The sequence below is a fragment of the Ixodes scapularis genome, unplaced genomic scaffold (assembly GCF_016920785.2).
Source record: "Ixodes scapularis isolate PalLabHiFi unplaced genomic scaffold, ASM1692078v2 PGA_scaffold1__304_contigs__length_218370807, whole genome shotgun sequence".
In the NCBI taxonomy this organism is placed as follows: Eukaryota; Metazoa; Arthropoda; class Arachnida; order Ixodida; family Ixodidae; genus Ixodes; species Ixodes scapularis.
The window spans coordinates 129,217,524-129,241,401 of NW_024609846.1; the positions used below are offsets into that span (position 1 = coordinate 129,217,524).

General features: G+C 46.8%; 1 protein-coding gene across 1 annotated transcript in view; it reads left to right on the forward strand.

Annotated features, from left to right (window-relative positions):
- Window positions 1-23,878, forward strand: part of LOC8035964 (calcium/calmodulin-dependent protein kinase kinase 2) — a 70,248-nt gene that overhangs the window by 23,583 nt on the left and 22,787 nt on the right. Inside the window, exons 8-14 of the mRNA XM_040499011.2 lie at window positions 1,242-1,330; window positions 5,428-5,501; window positions 7,155-7,254; window positions 9,741-9,766; window positions 11,643-11,770; window positions 14,907-14,994; window positions 20,760-20,888. Coding sequence (XP_040354945.2) covers window positions 1,242-1,330; window positions 5,428-5,501; window positions 7,155-7,254; window positions 9,741-9,766; window positions 11,643-11,770; window positions 14,907-14,994; window positions 20,760-20,888 — 634 coding nt within the window. The remainder of the gene's footprint in view (window positions 1-1,241; window positions 1,331-5,427; window positions 5,502-7,154; window positions 7,255-9,740; window positions 9,767-11,642; window positions 11,771-14,906; window positions 14,995-20,759; window positions 20,889-23,878) is intronic.

The following is a 23,878-nucleotide window of genomic DNA, read 5'->3' on the forward strand; positions in this document are numbered from 1 at the left end:
GGAAATGCTTATACCGCATATCCTCGAGTAAGAGATGCACTCATTATGAACAAAGCCCGCGCTTCAAATTTCCCGCGGAGCACGCAGATAGACGATAATTGCGTGGGAGTCCCGCGACATTACACTCTAAAAAAAAGCCCGTGCGTCTCCTTTCCCGCACAACACTCGGAGAGGCGATCACCGCAGCTTACGGAGGCAGCTCGGCGAATGACGATGCCGAAACATGTGTTTAGACCAAAAAAAAAAAACGCAGTCTGAGTTGTGACATTAAGAAATGCAAGACTCAGACTGCGTTTTTTGGTCTAAACATATGTTTCGGTACCGTCATTCGCTGAACTGCCTCCGTAAGTACAGTGATTTGCTCTCCGAGTGTTGAGCGGAAAGTAGACTCACGGACGTTTTTAGTGTGTAGGGGCAGAGAGATAACGTTCCCACGCGAAAACGCTATCTGCTCGAAGAGCATTTTCGCAGAGAGTCGCTTTCTCGGCCTCATTATTCGGGCAATATGAAGTCGAAGCAATATATAGGTATGCCCGTGCATTTGCGCACCTCGAGCGCCGATCAAAGCTGCGCACACTCGGTCTTCTGAAGCGCTAGAAAACGTTGTCCGAGAGCATATTTTTGGAGCGTGCGCTGCGAACTGTCCGACAATATAACCATATAGACGTGGTGTGTCGTGAATACGCCAACACGCTCTTGACAAAGAAGCCCGCATTTATCTAACACAGGCGTATCATTGAGCGCGCGCAGAAACCAGATTCACGCGAGGTGAGGCGTCCACGCATGTGCAGTGCGAGCAGCAGCGCCGCCGCAGGGGCGGGACGTTAGAGAATTGATTCGGTGTATACGCAAGTTCGTCTGCTTTTTTTACAGGGGGCTGTGGTGACGTCAGAACGCCGAGTTTTTATTGGCTCTGATTGAAGGATAGTAGGTAGACCTCGAGGGCAGCTTGCTTTGAGGTCTACCCGCTGTCCTTCAATCAGAGCCCATGAGACCTCGGCGTTTTGACGTCAGCACAACCCCCTGCAAAAGACGCAGACGAACTTGCGCTCCACATTCCCCCATAGCAAAAAGAGAGAGAGTGACAAAAAAAAAAGAGGTCGCAACGTTGTTTATTTTAGAGCAGTTGATTGTCATCGTGCGAGTAGACGGGGCATTGACGCCAGACGGAAATATGGGAACACTAAGTTTTGCCTTCTTTATTCTGAATATTCGGTATTTGTTTGCCCTCCATTTAATAGGCCGGTGATAGAGATCCCAACGAAGTCGCCGTTGAGCGAGGCTCAAGCCTGGACCTTCTTCCGAGACGTCGTTTTAGGAATCGAATACCGTGAGTATGATACGCTCACCCTTGTACTATACAGTTATCGGAGAACGCTAGTTTTATAACATCGATAGTTACGGACTATACGAATGAACTCCACTTTGAAAGAACCCTACTTCACGCAGATGTATAGAAAATCGCTTCATGTGGTGCTCTGTGATGCATTATAAAGCTAGCCACCTCTGTCTCCACTGCCCTCGTCGAACGCGCGGCGAATGCGAGAGCCAAACTCCAGACGTCTTGCATTTTAACGCGTTCGACGAGTGCACTGGAGACAGAGGCTGCCAGCTTTAGGTCTACCCACTAATCGTTCCAACCAGAGCTTGGCATTTTGACGTCCCCGCGCTCTAGCCTTCTCCTCCCCCTCAGTGTCTCGGCGCATAGGAACAGCGCTGATGCAACGCCGACGGGATTGGAAGTTACTACAGATGCAACGCTGTACCATCATTAAAATGGGAAATCAGCGCTGTATTAACTACGTCAGCGATCTTTCCAGCGCTGACTTTTACGTTGAGGTAGCCCCATGTCGCATGTGGGAATACGCTTTAATCATAGCCTCCTATATGCTGATAAAGCCTGACTGATCGCCACGAGAAGCGGCCGCCGAAATGCAAAAGGTGGAGCGGCAGAGAACGGAGGAGAGGAGAGCCACGTGACGGGCGCCCCGCTGCGGCGAGACGCCGAAACATACTTCTTCCGAGCGAACAAGTGTGTTTCGGGTCCTCGCCGCTGCAAAAGCTGTGCGCTGACGTCCAGATTCCGCGAGAAATGGCTCTTTGATGCTTTGTGCTAGCAGATCCTCGAACTCCAAATCTACGACCGGGGACTCTATGGCTCCGTCGTCGAACTGCCAGTCTTTGTGAGCATAGAGGAGGCTATGCCTTGATCCTTCCAACCAGAGCCCGGTGCTCTGACACCACCGCACGCTATCATCTCCTCCTCTCCCTCAGTTTCTCTCCGTATAGCAGATGACCGCGTCGCTTTCCAGCCGTCTTCAGGGTCGTCCTCACCGCGGTATCGATTCTGCTTTCGAGTGGGACTATTTTTAATAATAACCCAAGACGCGTCCGCGCGAACGCACTGATCGATGCGTTCGTGAACAATGCAGGGTCGTGTCCTAGAATGGTTCGTTATTCATATGAGTTCGTATGGATTCTGGCGAGCGTAGGAAGCGAAGTACTCTAGCCGCCGAATGAATCGATCATCGATCCCGGATGAAAGATGTATAATGTGAATGATGGTTTCCTGAGCGAAAACAAGCGTGCGTACTCTCTCCTTAAAATATACAAAAAAAAAATCATATACTTTTTTTTTATCTCTGAAGTTGGCATGGGGCTTCGATCGTGGGCATACATTACTGTCAATTCTATAATGGGCCGCTGAGAGTTTGAGGGAGAGCAGGAGACGAGATCGCGCGGGGACATCAGTTATACAGAGCTCATGGTTGGATTGATTAATGTATAAACCTAAAGCTAGCTGGTTTTGTTTCCACTGCGCTCGTTGAGCGTATTTGAAGGCCAGAGCCAAACGCCGGAAGCCGGCGTTCCGCGTTCTATAACGCGATCGACGAGTGCAGCGGAGACAAAGGTATCCTCGGGTCTACCGAGGGTGCCTACATGTGCGCTTTACTTAGGGTGATGACATGTGGCCATTTTGTTCCAAACGTTCCTTCTTGTTTTTTTGTTCTGAAGCGTGTGGAAGAGCTGCACGCGCTCGTGGCGCTGACTGTGCTACGGCGACATTTTGTTTTCGACGATTTCTTCGTATTTTCTCTGTGAGCGCATGCTGTCGGCATCGGGTACTACAAAGGGTGGCATCATTCGAAGCAGGAGGACATTGGGGCACCCTTGGCCCAGAGCCGTATATGTAGAGAGTTTGGCCATTCGTTGGGAAGTATAGGAGACAAATGAGGAGGCGCCATTGGCCGAAAGCGGGCTGGCCGTGTTCCAGGGCGTCTTGACAAATTTGAATGTCTCCACTCTCTGAGAAAAAAGGGTATATTCTTACGCCCTTTGCCCATATATACTATGACACCCCAAAACTTCAGTTCGACGTTCAGCGCGCTGATGTTGAACCGACGTTCCCAATTTTCACAGGTGGCTTGACAGCTGAGCGTTACAACTTTTTAAAATAGCGAATGCACCTGTTATTGACTACAAAAAAGTAATCGTGTTTTTTTAACATTACTGCAAAACCTCAGTCTTTTCTTTCTCTTGTCTTTGATACGTACTTTAGTTGTTCAATGAGGTGAAGCTGAGGCCGTCGGTTCGACGTCAGCGCGCTGTACGTCGAACTGAAGTTTTAGGTTGTCGTATATGGGACAATCGGTGTAAGAATATACGTTTTTTTTTTCTGACAGTGCAACCAAAAGTCGGAAATAAAACCCTGGCGGTGGTTGCGAGAAAGAAACCTAATAAGTGCGTCGGAGTAACTCTCGGTGACTGAAAATATGGTTCACGTGATGTCTGAATCACAGTCATCCAAAATCATGGTGAAAGAGTGCGACTAGCGAAATGATCGACATAATCCGTACGCGAAGCGCCGAGGGCCGGGAATCTGCCGTCCGAGCGGTCCCGCTCTGTTCGAGCAAAACAGAGTTGAGCGGCGCATTTGTTTCTTACATCTTTCTGCATGATCATGATCGAAACATCACATGAACCCTATTTTCAACCATTTAGGGTTACTTCACTTCACTCTTACGGGCTTATTAAAACCATATACCAACATATACCTTGGGCCAAAACAGTTTCTCGCTGCCACCGCTAGGGGATTTTTTTTAGGCTTCTGGTTGGCCAAGGGAGCTTGTCAAGCACACTTTGTGCGTCTGGTGTACGCCCCGGCTCTGCCCGCGCCTCCCATTGACCAAACTCTCTGCATAAACGGCTGTGGGGCTACCCTGCTCTGCTTGCCCGGGAGAATTGCGGAGGCTCGCAGGTTCCCAATGGAAGCATACATGATACAAGAGACACTGCGGCTGCACTCGAGACACCTCACACAACATCCTCGCCATGACTTAGCAACTTTACCTACAAACAGACCATACTCCAGCTTTTCCAGGACAGTAAGAAAGCACAATACTACTGTAAATAATTTTGTTCAACCATCTATTAAGAGCATACCACCATGGACATTCTTGACTCCAGAAGTAGTGCCGTACATCAAAGGCATTAAGGAGTCAACTCCACTGCCTGTACTGAAACGACTGGCATTAAGGTACATAAATGAAACATATGACCCGGCAACAGTTTCTCGCTATGCCACCGCGGGGGGTTCTTTTGAGGCTTCTAGTTGGTCAAGAGAGAATGTCAAGCACTTTTTTTGCGTCTGGTGCACGCCCTGCTCTGCCGGCGCCTCCCATTGGCCAAACTCTCTGTATGCACGGCTCTGCCTCGGCCTACTTAGGTCTTGCCACTAATCATTCCAACCAGAGCTCTGCGTTCTGACGTCATTGTGGGCTCTTTGCTCCTCCTCTCCCTCACTTTCTCGACTCATTGCGCTAAGCGTTCATGGACTCAACTGAACTTCGTGCTGGTACAAATAAGTCGCGTCAGTTTTTGAGTGAATATTAATTCCAGTCAAAAAACGTACTTTCGTCGTTTTTTCGTAATTTTTTTATTACATTTGACACCGCAGCACCTTGATTATTTTTGACGCACACGATCCTGCGCCCACAGCCTGAACGCGGGTGCTAAAAAGTTTGCAGTGCCTCCACTGCGTTCTCTTTCCTCCTGATTTCAACGCCTTTTCCCAAACGCAGAGGAACCAACGGAGACAAACTAAACGTATTTTGCCATGTATTCTCTCTAAATTCAAAGATAGCTATCGAGTAAACGGCGAATGAATGTTACGCCAGAACCAACATTGAAATTTTCCCGCGCCACATGTTGTATAACTGGGATGCCGTGCAGGCATTTAGAAAACGCGCTATTTCGCGCATTTCGTTTCGTTCTGCTGGTGTCACCTTAGCCAGCATTAATTTGGCGTTATCAAACTTCGTGGAACTCGTCGGGAACAAGTTGTATCCTGCTCAAATTCGGGGAGGCACTGTGGACATAGGGCTGGTCAGTACTAAGTGATCTCATCTTGAAACTTGGCTTTTGCAGTTCATCACCAGAAAATCATACATCGTGACATCAAGCCGTCAAACCTTTTGTTGGGAGATAAGGGACGAGTGCAGGTAAGCAGCGTTGCAACTCATTTCAACCGCACTAATCCATCGGCAGATAACGAAGAGGGTTTACTGCATCAGCCGTTTATTCGTTTTTCACGTTTTTACACGAGTTATTCAGAAAACAATGTGGAGGGCAATTCGTCTGCTTCTTTGTAGGGGATGCGGTGACGTGAGAACGACGCAAAGCTTTGATTCGCTTTGACTGAAGGATAATGTAGGTAAAGCTCAAAGCAAGCTGCCTTGAGGTCTACCCACTATCCTTCAATCAGAGCCAGTTAGAGCTCGGCATTCTGACGTCACCACAGCGCCTGCAAAAGAAGCAGACGAACTTTCGCTCCGCATATAAGGAGCATTCACTGGGCGCCATATTTGTGGGTGCTGTTTAGAGCGCATGCTCAGAACGAGCCCACATTAATAGGCTGCTAAGACCGGCAATCTTGAGGGTGCGGAATGCACGTGACAAAAGAACTGTGGAAGCTCGTCATCAGCACGCGCTTAGCACTCGTGCACACATCTATGGCCGCCAGTGAATACTTCCTATACCGATCTCACTAAGCTTTCCACGCGAGCGTGACGCCGCCATATAACTGTAGTTCATAAGAGGCAGGCGTCGGTTTACGAGAGAGCTCGTGCTGCCTCGTGCTTTGGTCGCGCAGACTCTCAGCGGGGCTGTGTCGTCTCACTGGGGCTATCGCTCGTGCAGAAAGACTACAGTCCCCACGATGCATGGCGCCGCGGGGCTGGGCAATATCGGAATACAAATGTATCGCGACAATATTTTCGAAATTTTTTTCAGTATTTATATTTCTATATCGCGATGCAATTTTTCCATCGGTGTCTGTATTTCAGTACCATGATACATGATACTGATACCACAGCCTGCGAAAATTTGCTTGGTAAGCGTCAAGGACCAAACCGTTTCTCCTCCATTGATGCTCATAAGGTTTCATAACTCATGAGGTTTCATAACTCTTCGTTTCTGCGGCAGTTCCTTTTTTTCAATGTAAGAAAGGAAAAGCGGGTATCATGTGCTTCCGAGGTAACTTATGTGTGGCCACGGTGCTTGGCGCCTGCATGCTTCGAGCATGTACTGCTATTATTTAAACTATCCTTCTCTGTTTTCGTACCTGTATCGCGACGTTCTTTATTCCTGCTCGCTACGCCGGTAGCGTCCAGATATCAGGTCGGTGTTGCTCAAATAAACCTGAACTTCGCCCTATTTATAGTGTCGGTGTCGTTCAAGAAAACAGGCGGTATCCGTCTCACTGATGATTGTGGCAGCGTGTCGAAAATCGCATTACGGGATTTTGCTGAGCTAATTGGCTCGTACTTGCTAATGTCGAGAACGATTTATTTTATAAGAAACCCCAAAAGGTAAAGAAGTGGACAAGGACACATCAGTGGTATCCTTGTCCACTCCCTTACTTTTTGTGTTTCGTAATTCTATTCAGCTGTACACGTAAACAAAACCGCATTGATCCGGTGCTTGTCCGTGGGCTATATTGGTGCGACCAAGCTTTTCGGGACGCCGTAACCCTTTTTTTTTTTTTTTCTTCGTGTTTTGTGATTTGGGACATTGGCGTTTCGACCGAGGCTGTGTATGGCAACATCACCTTTTTCTCTGTCTGTTTTCTTTCTTTCTTTCTGTTTGTGTGACAGATCGCAGACTTCGGCGTTTGCAATCAGTTCGAGGGTGTGGACGCCCTGCTGTCGGGCACGGCCGGGACGCCCGCCTTCGTGGCCCCTGAAGCGCTGAGCGGTGAGCCTGTCGCACTTGGACCGAGATAATTGCTTAGAAAGGCATCGATGTGCATAGGGGGAGAATGAAACGAAAGCATGATTTAAAAAAAAAAAACACCGAGAAATCGTACAAATGTCGTTTCACGCGGTGTAAATTGTTGTTTGTTCTTGCTTTTTTTTAACGAATATACAACGCCGTAGAGTTACCATTGTTATTATTGCTGAGAAACCAGTTCGTGTAATATTATACCGTGTGCATCATTGCGCCATAGAAAAGGATTATCATTATATTTTAATCGATTTCCAATTTTTTTTTTAGATCAGTGTTTGTTGTTTTGATTAGTAAATCGAGAAGTTCTTGCGGTTAAAAAAAAAAAAAAAACCTTCCGACTGCAGCTTTGGTTTTCATTAGCACGGACCCTAAACAAAACTGGGGTAAGTTATATGGGTGCCCAAATTGAAATAAGAGCTGCGTTGTAACTAAAGAAGGAAAATTACATTTTAGTAGTCCTGCAGCATTGATAAATGACCCCCGAAAGCGTTGAACAAGTGTCCCCAAATCTCAAAGGCACAGATTCATCGACATCACACGGTACAAATGTTCACAACGGGTAATTCTGTGCACTGCCATGTTTTACTCTCACAGAATACAAATGTAAAAAAAAAACTATTTTTTGCGCTATTATATTTATACTTACATTTGAAAACGAGCGTGTTGGTTAATAGATACAAATCTTGCAAGAATAAAACAGAGAGGACGAGGACGGGAACAGGACATCTTTTATTTGGCAACAACATAGAATGGCACAACGAAAAAACCGCCCCCCCCCCCCCCCCCCCAAGGGTCTCACCGTACTCAAAGAGGGAAAGGAGATACTAGTTATAAAGGAAAGGGAAACACTAAATATAAAAGTTTAAAAAGCGCATCACTAATCTAGTTATCTCTGATTACTTAGAACTCGACCTTTGTCATTGTCAGTGATAATGCAGAATTATTCTTGTTTGCAGTCCAAAAGGAAACTGTACTATAAATATAAGACTTTAAAAAGCTGTAGCGTCACGACGAGGTGTCAATAATCTAGCCATGTCTGTTGTTAAGAATTCGACCTCTGTCTTTGTCAACGATAATGAAGGTGCAGAAATGTTGTTGTTTACAGTTCCCATGGCAAATGATTCAATGATTTCTCTCCCAAATCTGTTGTTGTGCCCGCCCAGTATTTTAGTTTCAGAAAAATGAGGAGTACAGTCGTCGCATGTGCGGCTGTGAACGACAATGGGGTGACAATGGGGAGATTTGGGAGAGAAATCATTGAATCATTTGCCATGGGAACTGTAAACAACAACATTTCTGCACCTTCATTATCGTTGACAAAGACAGAGGTCGAATTCTTATACTTCGTCTCACCCTACGATGGACTAAAGGCAGAAGCTACGAACAGCTAGATCCAATCACGAGCCACTTAGACATTGTGTGGCATTTCGCTTCGAAGCACGTATCGGTGCCCGCGTCTCGGATCACTGGTGGGAATAGGCCGACAGCGGTTCGGATCGAGCAATGAGTGACTCAACAATTTTACATTGCAAAGAAAGCCACTGCGTACTGGCTCTTTGCAGTGTCGAAACTATAAAAATGACGCAGCGTTTTTGGATTCGGAGCATTATTCGTCCAAACCTAATCAGTGCTAAGCGTGTCATAGTTTAGCGTGGAACGTGATTGGATCTGGCGGACAGTGGCTTTGGCTTTTAGTCCATCGTAGGATGAGACGAAGTATAACACCAGATATGGCTAGATTATTGACACCTCGTCGTGACGCTACAGCTTTTTAAACTCTTATATTTATAGTACATTTTCCTTTTGGACTGCAAACAAGAATAATTCTGCATTATCACTGACAATGACAAAGGTCGAGTTCTAAGTAATCAGAGATAACTAGATTAGTGATGCGCTTTTTCAACTTTTATATTTAGTGTTTCCCTTTCCTTTATAACTAGTATCTCCTTTCCCTCTTTGAGTACGGTGAGACCCTTGGGGGACGGTTTTTTCGTTGTGCCATTCTATGTTGTTGCCAAATGAAAGATGTCATGTTCCCGTCCTCGTCCTCTCTGTTTTATTCTTTCAAGATTTGTATCTATTTATACTGTGGCGCAAAAACTGAAGTGATTTATTAAATGGATGTTGTTTGTTTTTGTTTTGTTTTCTAAACTTTGTCTAAGTATAATTTCTTCTTGTTTGTTTGTTTATACATTCATTCATTTATTTATTTGAAATTACATCGCTGGGTTATAGGCGTAAGTGAAAAGGACGTGGGGGCGGTCGTATAGCCAGGCGCGTAATAATTCATTGTGTGCCCAGCGTGTAACGGGCCGTAGCTGCTGCCGGCCGTCTACGTATATTTGTCTTTTTGTAGCAGGCATTGTGTATCTCAAACTTCCGCTCAGAGTGCAGCATTCTGCCATATAAAAGAATTATCAACACAGCTTTTCTTATTCTTTTTTGTTGTGCAGAAAACAGGAACCAGTACAGCGGAAAGGTAAGCATGGAGTACAACGTTTCTCGAGACATTTTTGTTTTGTCTCCTCTTATGTGAATAATTTCCGGGCCAGGGGTCGCGAACGCATCAGCGAGATTAGTGTGCGGATATGTTAGTGTGTATTTATTTATTTATTTATTTAAATGCTTCACACACCCTCAAGGGGCATTATGTTAGGGGGGAGAAGAGGGGGAGGGGAGCGGTTGCAAAGCAGGATAAATGAAAAATACTGAGTACAAAAACAACAAAGTCAACCACACTTAAGTGCACATGCATCAAAGGCCCCAAAAAGTAGTTAAATCTTGGCGAAAAAGAAAACTTGATTACTTTGACAAACGATGTTATCGGGCAAGTCGTTCCAGTGAGCAAATGCGGATGGCAAAAACGAGCAGAAAAACAAGGATGACTTACAAGAGATAAGTTTAATCTTACATAAGTTATCGATGCGGGCTTAAACATATAGCGGTCAAAAGAGAAGTGATGAGTGAAGTGTGTGTGTGTGTGTGTGTGGGGGGGGGGGGGGGGATGGCGAATAATAAATTTTATGAAGAAGACATAGCTTTGATACCCTGCGGCGTATCTCAAGTAAATAAAGGTCAGCACGAGATTGAAGGTTAGTTACACTGGTATGACGTGAGTAATCAGAAAAAATGAAGCAAACGGCTCGGTTGTGAAGTGCTTCCGGGGAGGCAGATAGGTAATGATAATGAGGGTTCCAAATGCTGCAAGCGTACTCCAGGATCGGTCGAGCAACCGTGATGTATAGTAGTCGTTTAAAAGAAGATGGGGCAGAATTAAGCTTACATTTTAAATTACCGAGATTACGGTGAGCTCTTGAAAGAATGTAATTAATATGCATGTTCCATGGTAGATCGGAGGTCAGGTGGACTTCTAGTTATTTGCAAGATTGAACTAATTCCAGCGGGATATTTTGAATAGGATATTCACTAGGGTGCAAACAAGAATTATTAGGGCGAATTAAACGAACGGGCTTGCATCTAGAAAAGTCTAAAATCGTGAGCCAGTTAGCACACCATGAGCTGATATTTAGTAAGTCATCTTGAGGGGCAGCAGATATGATCGGTTACTAATCTGAAGATAAATAACCCAGCCATCGTCGGAAAGGCTAATTTGTGAGGTCAAGGAGTTAGGTAAATCGTTTATATATAAAGAAAAAAGAATCGGGCCCAGCACACTAGCACACTACCCTGAGGAATACCGGAGGTGACGGGAACAGGATTTGAACGATGGTTTTTAGCGATAATGTACTGGATCCTGTTATGCAAAAAGTCTTTAATCCATCTAGAAAATTACGCTAGACCATAAGCCGCTTTTACGTGAATGGCTGTGACCACAGTCACAAGGACTCAGTCCCCTTCTTTCTTTGTGTTCTATCCCGAATCGTAGTCGTCTTCTGTCGGTACGATCCGCCATTGCCGCAATCCTGTAATCGCAGCCATAGAGTGACTGTAGCGTCCGATAAGGCACGAACCATGGTCGTTCACGAGCTCCCACCGAGTGTATGTCCACTAGCAATAACAGAGCTTCGGATCAAAGTTGTATAACTATACAGAGTAACGCGGACCACGTCACGTGGTCCGCGTGTCTGGCCATAAAAGTCCCCTAGCTATAGAGGTACCTTTACTATCGTGTGAATGGGGCAGTATTACACCCCTTTCACAGGGCCAGCATAAAGGTACCTTTAACGTAGGTCCGTCCACATACAAGACCACGTCATGTGCCATTCCCCCAGAAACAAGATGCTAATCGTGTCACTTTCGGCGTCCCCAAAGTGACGAGATCCTCTCGCGACGACAGCTTAATCCGCGGGTGTTTTCGTCGTGCGTCATCGTCAGAAAGCCCCCGTTCCGCGCAGGCGGTGGACGTGTGGGCCATGGGCGTGACCCTGTTCGCCTTCGTGGTGGGCAACGTGCCCTTCCACGACCCCAGCGTGCTCATCCTCTACAACAAGATACGCAACCAGCCCCTTCTGTTTCCCGACTCGTGAGTATCCGTCCACGACTCAGAACTGCAACGTGCACCTCATCGTGCAACTGCTTCATGCTAAGAAGCCTAATTCAGTTGGTCCGATTCTGCTTGCGATTTTCAGTATCGACGTCGACCATCTCAGCTACGGTTTACGCTTTTGCAGCCCGAGCGGCGTCGCGACTGAAAATAGCGAGCGAAATCTCATCATGGGAATCAGGCTTTAGGGTACATACTGCGGCGTGTACGCGGAATGAATCGCCACATGTCGCATTATTCACGCGAAGTTTTGCGGTGTAACGAGCCTCGGTATTTTCGCTGACGCCACTCAAGTAGTCAGAAATCGCCAGGAAGGCGTAGAATCAACAATTTGAACGCGATAAAGGGCAGGGGGACTCACACCGACGCCGACAACATCGCATTTCAATGGTTTGTATATGGGCGACGGCGAGCTTCTTGCCCACACCCCCGTCGCGCATGCGCGGCGCCGGTGGCGTCTGCTAGGGGCGCTCCGGTTTGTTTGTAAACATGAGTTGGTGTATAGACCGATCTCACCATATAGTCACGTTCAACCGGCGCTAGTGAGCTGTAACTAACTGAAGCAGATAGCAGCCAATCGGAAATTGGCTGCTGGCAATGCATTTCTATGTAAACAAGCGAGTGATTTTTTTTTAACTGCGCTCGACTATAAGAGCAAATATCCCGAATAATTCGTACGTACTAGATTGATTAGAACATATTTCAGTCACGCAAACGAAGTAATCGGTCAGTTACGACATTTTTTATTTCAAATTCATGGCATTAAACATGGTGCTAAAGCGGCTTCGTACTTGTATGTATATGCACTGTCAGACACTGTTAGCGCGAACACGGCGTTGGCACTTTCCAGCATGGTCGATATACGTACCAAACGAACGAGGGACTTGTGGAAAACCTAGAGAGACGGCAAGAACTACGCAGTAACACTGAATCAATAACTTCCTGTGCATGCAGATGATCAAAATTAATTCAATGCTACGTATCATAGTCAGATTCGAAATTAATAATTACTGGTTTATTCTTTCTGTTTATGAATATGTGCGAAGGTGCTTGTTCTGCGTTCAAAACATCAACCTCACGCTCAAATTTTTGAAAATAGGGAGAAGCCAGAGAACAGGTGCCCGATAAAAGCTGCCCGACGTAGAAAATAATAAAAGGACACAGCTTTCATAGCCCACGTTCTTTATTCTTTACTTTTCGAACGTGTCTTAACCTCTCGTAAAGACGCACGATGGGGTAATTTTTATACTGTGACAGGACGGGCATGTTAGCAATAAATAAGCGTCACTGGAATTCTTGCGAACCTTGAACACACTGTACATTCATTTCAACTGTTATATTGCTTAGAATCGTCGCTTGTTTTCACATGCCTGCTACGGAACAGAGGTTTGGGCCTCAAATATAGCTAAGTTTGAGATCGCTCCGTGGTAAAGAAAAATGCTGTAACTAAATCAATTACATTTTTACAATTTTAATTAGGCTATATACTATCCGGTACGACCCAAATAACAAACGTTACCTATGTTATTTTCCGGTGAAGAGACGCGCACGCGCGTTGTACCTTATATACACAGGAGCACCGCAGAAGTAGACTGGTTGCTGTGTACTTCAATTTGCCACCGGGAGGTCGCATAAACACTCAGCGCCAGTTGAACCTCTAGCGTGCGTTATAATAACTCTATGGATGTTGCAGCCACTTTCATTACGCCACCGCTGCCGCCACGCATCGGGGGAACTGAAGTATTTTTGTACGCGCGACGGCCCCGCTGAGGGTCTGCACGAGATGGGACGCTTAATGAAATCAGTCTATAGACCTACTGCTAAACTACCCAAGCGTCAAGGAGAATGCAGGAATGAGTGTTCCACGAGCCACACGTGCTGGCCTCAGCAGTAGTAACTTTTTCTAAAGCAAATGCCTAAAACAAATGGCATCTTGCGCGCGCCTTCGTCGACGCTTTATTTTGGTTATATTTACTTCGAATCTTTTATAGGGGGAGGCGTGCGCGTGTGGCGCGTGGAACACCAATCCCTGCATTCTCCTTGAGGCTTGGGTAATTTAGCAATAGGTCTATTACCCCACGGCGACGTATAGTCATGTGGCACATTGATTGGACACGACCACTGCGTGAGTGCTTGGTTCGGGCTCGTGACAATCAATGCCTCGACTAGCATTCCGGTTAATAGTGGCTCGTGTCCAATCGCTTCAATGACGGGAATATCCATACCCGAACCCATTTAGGACTCATCGTGTGATCTGTGCTTTGCCAACCCCAACGCGTATGCGGGCAGACATTGAGGGAGAGGAGGACGCCAGAGTACGCGGGCACGTCAGAACGTCGAACACGGTATAGTGGGTAAACATGAAGCTAGACTCTCTTTCTCTCCATTGCACTCTTCGAACGCGTTCGAATGTGAAAGCCAAACGTCGGACGCCGGCGTTCCGCGTTCTAACGCTTTCGACGAGTACAATGGAGACAAAGGCTGCTAGCTTTATAGACGCTTTCAGCGCGCGCCAAATTGAGCCGCCATAGCCGCCCTTCTCTTGTCTTAAAGAAATGCCGAGCCACTGAAGCGGGCGTTGACGAGTCTCCACAAGGGCCTCTGCTGGGGAGAAGGACACAGTAATACTTAAAATGACAATGACCTGTCCTGCTGTGGTAATGATGAAGTGGAGCGAACGGAATAAGAGGGAACACAAACTGAAGGTCGGTTATGGCGGCGCCCATGCACAGCTGCCTGAAAGCGTGTATAAGGTCTACCCACTAATCCTTCCAGTCAGAGCTCGGCGTTCTGACGTCCCTCTCGCCTCCTCCTCTCCCTCAGTTTCTGCCCGCATAATCGGCGCCAGGTCATGTGGCCACTTGTTCTGGCAGCAAGGTGAGGGGGTCAACGCTGCCCGTTTTCTCTCGTTTCTTTTCTTTTCTTTTTTTTTTCTTTTTTTGCTACTCAAATTTTAATGCGTGGGAAAAAAACAACAACTAAAGCTTGTTTTGTAGGTTAAGAACATATGATTACGAACGTCAAATATTAAATCTAAGAAGTGTATTAACCGAGAGTATACAAACATCGGTGCATCGCTCTTTCAAGAAACGCCATTGTTTCTTGGTATGCGCAGCCCCCAAGTCAGCCCACCGCTTCAGGATCTCATTTCTGGCATGCTAAGGAAGGATCCTGAAGAGCGCCTTACGGTACCAGAAATTAAGGTCAGTATCCATCCGTCATACGCGTATATACTGCCGTTATATGTCGATGAAAAATCGCTTCAACATTTGCCAAACACCAAAAAGCTCAAGTCCATGTCACGGAACTATTAGCGCCGAAATGTTTCGCTGGCGCCCTCTTACGGTTCCTTCACTGACGTTGCAACAAGGATTTGCCCCGCCGTGACGTCACGAGTGGTGGTCCTGGCTACTTATCATCAGCTGCGAAAGACAAGTTCCACGGTGTGCGTGTGTGTAAAAAGCACGGTGGAAGCTTGAAGTCATCGCGTTTTTAAAACAGCACCGTCGAAATTAACAGTCTGACATTGCTACCGTTTCCGTCGATCAAAGAAGAATTAATCCCACTAGAGACGTCATAGCGAGCGTTTGGCCAATCGTGGAAAGTAAAGCCCATTTATCCTGGGAAACGTGGCGCCATTCATTGTTGTGGAAATGCTCGAGACACGTGCCGCGCGCCACTTCTGGGTAGAACAAGGCGTCTGAAATCTAGTTCAGTTATAGTGTAGTTCAGTGCTGCGCTGTGCCGCCATGATCTTCCCAAAGTCTGCAGTGCTCTGCACGTTGCACGTGCCTCGTGCATCGACTCAGCTTGCGCTACTTTTGAAACATGAAGGGGCTTTAGTGGGAAGCTGACCACAACGTCGCCTTTTGGTCGTACCAATAACGTTTGCTTATCAGAACCATATTATAAAGCATTCCTAAAGCTGAGTCATGGCGCCGTTCACACAGCACCGCTTGCTCACGTTGCGTTATGTTACGGGAGCTTACGTCAAGTAACCGGAAAATCCGTGCTTCGTATGAAGCACCAAGCCAAGGATGCATGCGGCAAATTCGCCTCGAGATCGAAACCGTGTCGCCACCGTGCGGCCGAAATTGGAAACGCGCGAAAGCGGGGATTCCGCCGTGCGTCGTCTGCTACGGGCGCATGCTCAGAAGCAAGGATCTCGACAACGCAAGTCCGTTTCAGGCTGAGCTTGACATTCCTTATTAAATGTTTTATGTTTTTGTTGCCGTTTCTTTTTACTAAAGGTTGTGCTGTATCGTATCCCATGCTTAGAAATTCAGCAAAGCGATTATTATTAAGTCGGAAGCTTTCATAAAAAAATCCCACGTATTTTTGTTATCCCGCACAAACCGTGGCTTTCATAAAGCATTGAATGTTGAGCGGGTCTGCGGTTTGATTAGAAAATTAACCCGACGGATCGCTATCCTTTAATAGACTGATCAATCAACAAATCCGTATGTTGATTTTTCGCCGGTCATATTGCGTGAGACGTTAAAACTATACATTTTTTTTACTGGTTTTGCTATGTCATAAATGGCATATTGCATTCCCATTCTAAACTTTACGTTGTGAGTCCTACATACATATCAACACGGGGGGCCTTTTAAGATGAAGTATTTTTTAAAGTTATTATTTAAACAGTACAATCACCCTCGGTGAAATGACAAGCACACTGAAGTGGTTTACCGTGCAAGCCTGTGTCACAAAAAAAAAAATAAAGACTTAAAAAATATATTAAAGCAAGCATTTTTTACTCCTTGTTGACTTTCTCCAGCACAAGACTCCAATAAACCGGCAAAACAAATTGCAATTAAAGCATTACTTTAATAATCTGAAAGTTAATCGATGAACTGCCCAATCCCGATATACGTTAGGTGAGGGCGGAGGGTGATCGGAGTCTCGCGAAGGTCGCTAGCCCTTATCAGTAAAACAGTGTCACTGCGGCCGATGCTGTCTATGTCGTGGTGCGCGTCGTTTGTTGGGGTTTCAGAATCTACTGTGTTTGAATACAAGATTATTTAGCCAGAAATTTATAGTATTAGCCTTTTGAGATTCGCGGCCCCCACCAAGAAAACTGAAGCGGGTGAACCCACACTCCCGAGAAAAGCATTTAATAACAGGAACATTGCTGCCTTACTCGGTTACACTCGTTTATTACGTACAGTCACGGCAGATATATTAGAACAGTTTGTTTCACTTGTTTCAGTTGTCCCGCCAACCGTGCCGTTTGCAGATTTTAACTAGAAGAGACACACTCTCCTCATCGCAACGCAGTAGATTTGTTCAGACTCCAAAAAACTTACCCACACTATGGCACAGTAAAACGGCAGAGGAACTCAATAGCATGGTGGTTTCCAATACAGCGCTAACTTATCTTTATTCTAAATATTTATATTACTGCAAAAGCTAGAAGTTAAAAAAAAAAACCATAGAAGCTGCGATTTCACAGCCCACAGTACCAGTGTTATGTTATCCGAATTGGAATTTATTGTTTTTTTTTTAATTCCCACGTTGATGAACCGAGACATCAATTTTAAAAGAAATAAATATTTAACATAAATATTATGTTCTAGTTGAGCCGGAGACAGGCCTCAGTAGTGGTGATCCATGCTTTCCAACGTTTGCCCAGAGCAGACGACGCACCCACAGAAGCGATTATATAAATTTAGGCCGCACGCTGGCAATACGATTCAATCTTCACTGAAGCACCAAACAGTACCACATCCTTTTCCGCTAGAACTGTTTTCCCACGGATAGTACGCGACAAAATAAACGCAAGAATCTACGCCGTCTCGCGCGTCAACGTAGAGAGCCTATGGGGCGGCCGTTCTCCTATCCCCGCTGTGATGATGATGATAGCGCGACCGTAGCGCCACCTCTAGGTCGATCTCGAGGTCAATACGAAACACGGATGTTCCAGTGACTCGTAACATAACTTTAAAAAAAAAGCATGGTCAAACGCCCTTGTTTGCACGGGTCTAATGCACCATTCAGACGGTGAGCATGAAGGTACCTTCAATATAGGTCCCAGGCACGTAGCCAGAATTTTGTTTCGGGGGTAGGGGGCCACCCATGACAAAATGCTTAATGAGCCGAAGGGGGGAGAGGAGGCCCCAGCAAAATGAACGATTTCGGGAGAGGCGGGAGTGGGGCCGGGTGCCATGCCCCTCCTGGATACGTGCCTGATAGCTCCCTTTGCAATTAACGAATCAGCACGGCCTCAGGCGTCAAGGGCACATGCCACGTCTGGAGGATCTCAAACTGAAACGCCGTTGGCCATAAAGGTCCCTTAACTAGAGGGGCCTTTACGATCGTGTGGGAGGGTTGTTAAAAGGACCACTGACAACCCCAAGATCAACTTTTTTTTCGTCTCGAACGCGTGGAAAAACACAGACAAAATATCATCGCGAAAAAACAGTTTGTTGCGCGAAAGAGCCCGTCAAAGTTTGTGTTCTCCTCCCCCGATTTCAGCACCTCCTCGCTTTTTTTTTTTTTTTACGTAATTCGCAAAGTATTATTATTGTACTTCCTAAAATACTCTTTTTCCGACGACTGTAAAGGACTGCTGACTTCAACGGCCGTCTGCTTTATAGCGTTTTCTTCATCCTCTCAATATAACTTAATGGCGGAAAGTTGGTCGGAACGGCGGCACGTTTCAGTTGAGGTCAGGATCCAACTCCCAACGATTTGGATACATTAAGGTTTTCCTCGTAGGCCTTGTCAACAAAGTTACGAGCAGAGATCAGGGGCTATGAGACTGGCCCCTGCAGCTGCTCTTCGGCGGTTGCGGCCAACCACGCATTATTTTGTGCTTCGCCTTTTGGAAGCCTTGTGTAGCTTTTAGATTTGGTAGTACTGGGGCAGAACTTCACGCAGCACCTTTGAAACATCGCCCTCACGTCGCTCACCAAGGTCTGCTACACGTTGTTTTCCTCCTTACCTTTTTTAAAAATCGATTTCGACCGACTAAAGCAAAAATAAAAGAGGGACTGAAAGGTGACGCGTCGTCTGCTCGCGAAGAAAGGTTTGGCTACAGTGTAGTCTGGCGAAATACTTTCGCGGTTGGCCGGGTGGCACGTGCACGTGCCCATAAACGATGAGAGGGGAAGAAGGAATGTTGAGTGACACTTTCTGGTTCACGTTATCCAAAACGGCAAGGAGTTCACCATTTCGCTCACTACGTCATAGATTCAGGAAGGTGTTTCAAATCAAGCAAGCTTTCTGAAAATATGTTTTTTTTGTTTTTTTTTTTGCAGATACGCAGTTTTCAAACTTAATATATTTAGGGCGGGCCCTAAGAATAATTTGCATCAGTTTGCAATAATACAAAAATATATATGTAAGGTTGTGAGTGGCCCCGTGAACAAACAGATGACATCAATCAATTTACAATCACATACAATCTCAAACGCAGCCGAGTTTATTCACGAGGAAACAATGATTTATTGCCATCCACACAGACAAGAAGATGGGAAGACAAAGAGACAGGACACTGGCCCCTGCAAGGAGAGGAAAAAGAGGAGACAAAAAGACAAGCCGCCGCAAAATCGGCGGAAATGAACAGTTCAGCCAACTTTGCGGCGGCCAGTCTTTTTGCCTTTTCTCTTTCCTGTTTGTGTGAACGACTATAAATCGTTGTTCTCTCGCGAATACCCTCAGCTGCGTTTCAGATTTTGAGTCGTCCTGTACGTTATTTTATTCCTCCTTGTCTCAGGGTTTATATTATATGGAGTGAAACCCCCTTCGCCGCTTTCACGAAAACGTTCGTTTTTTTGTTTCGTTTTTCTTTGGCGTGAGTGGAATGTCACCACATCCCACAAGTTTTGTACAGTGATAGAAGTATAGCTAAGCAAGAGGTTAGCAATATACAAAATGCTTTGTCAGCACTTGCACAACGAAATCACTTGAGGCCACACGCTCGAGCCTGTATCGGCCGTAACATTGCGCAGAAGCTTCGCTATTTCAGATTGTCCACGCAAATAACTGCGATAATAACGGTACAATAGAGCATTTTCGAAAGCCAATCCAGCAACACTGTCGGCCGCCATATTTTGGATCTCACTTCCTGCGCGAAGCGTGTGAGTGGATTCCAGTTCGCGCCGAGCATTGACGCACCACTCGTGTTAATGCAGGCTCTAAACACATAAGTACGCAAAGTCCCCCGAGGCTATATAGGTACGATAAGAAACAGAACAAACACTAAGTCTTCGTGCTTGTAGAAAGTCCTTGCGTTGTATGTATGTCTGGACAGCCGGAAGTTAGCCAGCCTAAACGAGCGCGTCTGGTGTCTCAGCTGTATATGAGAAATTTAGCCAGTGCAGTACGACCGCTAGCCTATAGGGTCTTTGACGTGCACACTCTAAAAAAGGCCCGTGCGTCTACTTTCCCGCACAACACTCGGAGAGCCAATCACCGCAACTTAGGGAGGCGGCTCAGCGAATGACCATGCCGAAACATATGTTTAGACCAAAAAACGCAGTCTGACATTAAGCAATGCAAGCGTGACGTTTTTCATTGCTTAATGTCACAACTCAGACTGCGTTTTTTCGTCCAAATAATGTTTCGGCATCGCCATTCACTTGGCGCCCTCCGTAAGTTGCGGTGACTGGCTCTCCGAGTGTTGTGCGGGAAAGTAGACGCACGGGCTTTTTTTAGAGTCTGATACACGACCTCACGCCGGTAGGATGCTCATCCAGATCGAAACTTTGTGTTGGCCTTGTCTCTTTATTTACCCTAATATCGCGAACTTTTTTTTAATTACACAGGCTTTTTTGCGCACTTACCTTTTGTTCAAAGCGCATGTCCATGTTACGGCGACCTCTGACAATCGGCGCAGCGGCTACTGGAGGGCGCGCACTTTTAAAAAGGATCCGTTCTTGCCGATGATCGGCGCATTCGCGCTCCTCTGTCGCGGAAACAGACTGCGACCTTGCCAATGTGTTCCTCGCGTCAACCCCCCCAGGCGCATCCGTGGGTCACCCAAGGTGCTACCTGTCCGATGCCTTCGGAGGAGGAGAACTGCGTGTTCGTCGAGGTCACCGAGGAGGAGATCGACAACTGCGTACGGACCATCCCGAAGTTGGACACATTGGTACGTGCGTCAACACATTTCCGGCGCTTATCATTGCGCATAGGTTTTCAGGTGTGTATTTATAGAGAAAACTGGCGGACGTTTTTCGATGTTTATTTTTCCTATGTATCTGTGTATTTCGGTTATCGGTTATCTGTTTCAATCGAAAATTAAAAACGAAGATTATCAGTGATATAATCTCACGAAAACCGAGAGTCTAAGAAGTGTTTCGACGCAAACAATTCTAGTTGCAGAAAACAACTCCAGAAATCGGTGTTTTTCGGCCTTAACCGATTTTATACATTTTACGCCAAAGACTTTTTACGGGTGTTTCTCGGTTAACACCTAACCTTGCTACGACTTACTAAACACCCAGGCGAAAAGTGTCGAGTCACTCGGCTTCGGACGTGTCCGCGCTATCTGATTCGCATTTCCAGAGCCCCAATGTGCACAAAGATGGCACTACGCAGAAGTCGACCATGTGCCGAGAAACTGAGAGAGAAGGAGACGATAGAAACGTCAAAACTTCGAGCTCTAGCTGGAAGAATAAGTGGGTAGGGCTAGCTTCCTTTGTTTCTACTCACCCTTCGAACTCGTTCAAACACCAACTCGGAACACTGGACGCCGACGTTTGGCAATCGAACGCGTTCGAAGTGCGAGTAGAGACAAAGGCAGCTATAGCTTTGCGTCTACCCCCTATTCAATCCAACCAGACCTTCGGCGTTCTGACGTCTCCTCCGCGCTCTAGTCTCCTCCTCTCCCGCAGTTTCTCGGCGCATCGGTATGGTCTACAGTCACTGACAGAATGAGAACGACGGAGCGTCTCTTTCAAATACCTGGCCTCCAGCACGCTCTCGTTGCCTTCCGTCGTGCTTTGCTAGCGCGTGCATATTAGAGGCTGACGAGACGCCGAAATTCAGCCGTTCTCATTCGGTCCGTTACTGTAGTGCGTCCGTAAACAGGTGTCAATACGCAACCAGTGTCGCTGGGTATGCCGAGAGTATACCGCTTTCGATTGCGTTCGCTTGAACTCGGAATACGAGCAAGTCAAGCTCGTCCAATCGGCTGATGTCGGCCATGTTGATGCCGGGAAGAAACAAAAACGAATGCGTATGTAAAACACTTACCTACGGGCAGAGGTCGGCATTTTAGGTCGCCCTCACTCACCCTCACCCTCACAGCCACACTCACCCTCATCCCCACAGCTACCACTCACCCTCAGCCCCTTACTCACGCTCATCCTCACAGTCACCACTCGCCTTCAGCCCTTCACTCACCCTCACAGAACCTCACGGCCCTCACGCCCCTCACGCACTCATGGTCCTCACACCCCTCACCGCCCTCGCACCCCTCACGCCCTTCACGCACTCATGGCTCTCACCGCCCTCACGCCACTCACCGCCCTCACGCCCCTCACTCACTTACGGCCCTCACACCCCTCACAAACTCACAGCCCCCATAGCCCTCACGCCCCTCACCGCCCTAACGCACTCATACCCCTCACGTCCCTCACGCACTCATGGCCCTCACGACACTCAGGCCCGCTTCAGATGAGGCGATTTCGCCCAGAAACTTGACGTCGCAACACCAGCAACACAGGCCACCCGCGTTCACACGCAGCAACCAATTTCTGCAATTTGCCAAAATCATCATTTTATTTTTCTTGCACTATTTGGACACACAATTTTGCGCTATAAAAGTGTCTTTATGCATTTAAATCTCGTGGAGAATACTAATACATCTTTCTGAAACAGTTTATTTCCAAAAACGATCAATTTCAAACCAGAACCAAGTCTTTTGCTGTCATCATCACCGGCACGAGGTATCACGTGAGAATATCGCGTTCCTGATTCGATGCAGCCGCTTCAAACATCTTCAAATTGCTCTGAGTTGCTCGCGTGTTTCGAGCCAGATCCGATCTCAGCAATTCGTGTCGATCTAGGGAAAGCCGTCAGCAACACGAACATTGCTGAGAAAGTTTCTCCGTCTGAAGGGGGCCTCACGCACTCACCGCCTTCACGCCCCTCACGCGCTCATGGCCTTTACGCCACTCACCGCCATCACGCCCCTCACGCACTCATGGCCCTCACACCCCTCACGCTCTCATGGCCCTCACACCCTTCACGCGCTCACCGCCCTCACGGCCCTCACACACTCACGGTCCTCACAGCCCTCACCGCCCTCACGGCCCTCACTCACCCTCACACTCATGAATTTCCTTGGTTCAGAAACTCACTCACCCTTACCTCACCTGTGAAGATGAGGGTGAGTGAGGGCCCTCATGAGTGAGGTTTGCCGAGGTATGCCTACGGGGAGCTCCAAAGAGCCGGTGAATTAGGACTGGTTGGAAAGTGATAAGCGAATTAGTTTTTCCTCGCGACCATTCTACATCAAGTAGCCTGTAATCTAGTCTAGGAAAGAAGAATGCTACCACGTTGGCCCGCTCGCGAGCAGGCTCTGCCAGGTTCTCCCGGTGCATTCCGTCATGTCAATGGCTTTAATATGGCGGACTGCTCAGGTACGCCATATTGAAGTGCTCCAATACGGCGGACTCTACACTCCGCCATATTGAAGCCATCAGTTATAGCACAGAGATGGAAATCTGAACCGGAGGGGCATTATGTAAATTAACCTGAGACTGCGGTAGGAAAAAAGAAGGCCTAAAAAAGTAGAAGAGGCACGAAAAAGAGGAAAAGAAAACAAACTGAGCTGAATTTAAGACGAGGTTTGATTCCTGCACTAAGTTTCGAAACCGAAAGCGAAAGCAACTGATTGTGCAATTATTAGTATAATGCAATTAAATGCAAAGGTGCGAGCGAGCTGGACAAGAATGACGAGAATAATCCCTGGAGAAGGGGAACAAGAGGGACAAAGGACAAACACAAATCTCCAAACACAGCACAGATTTGTGTTAAAAAAGCAGTGAAAGCTACACTGATGCGGTTTGCGCAGGTGAGTTATACGGAACATGGCATAGGGTGCTAACCGTAACGATCAGTCGGCTAATTAAG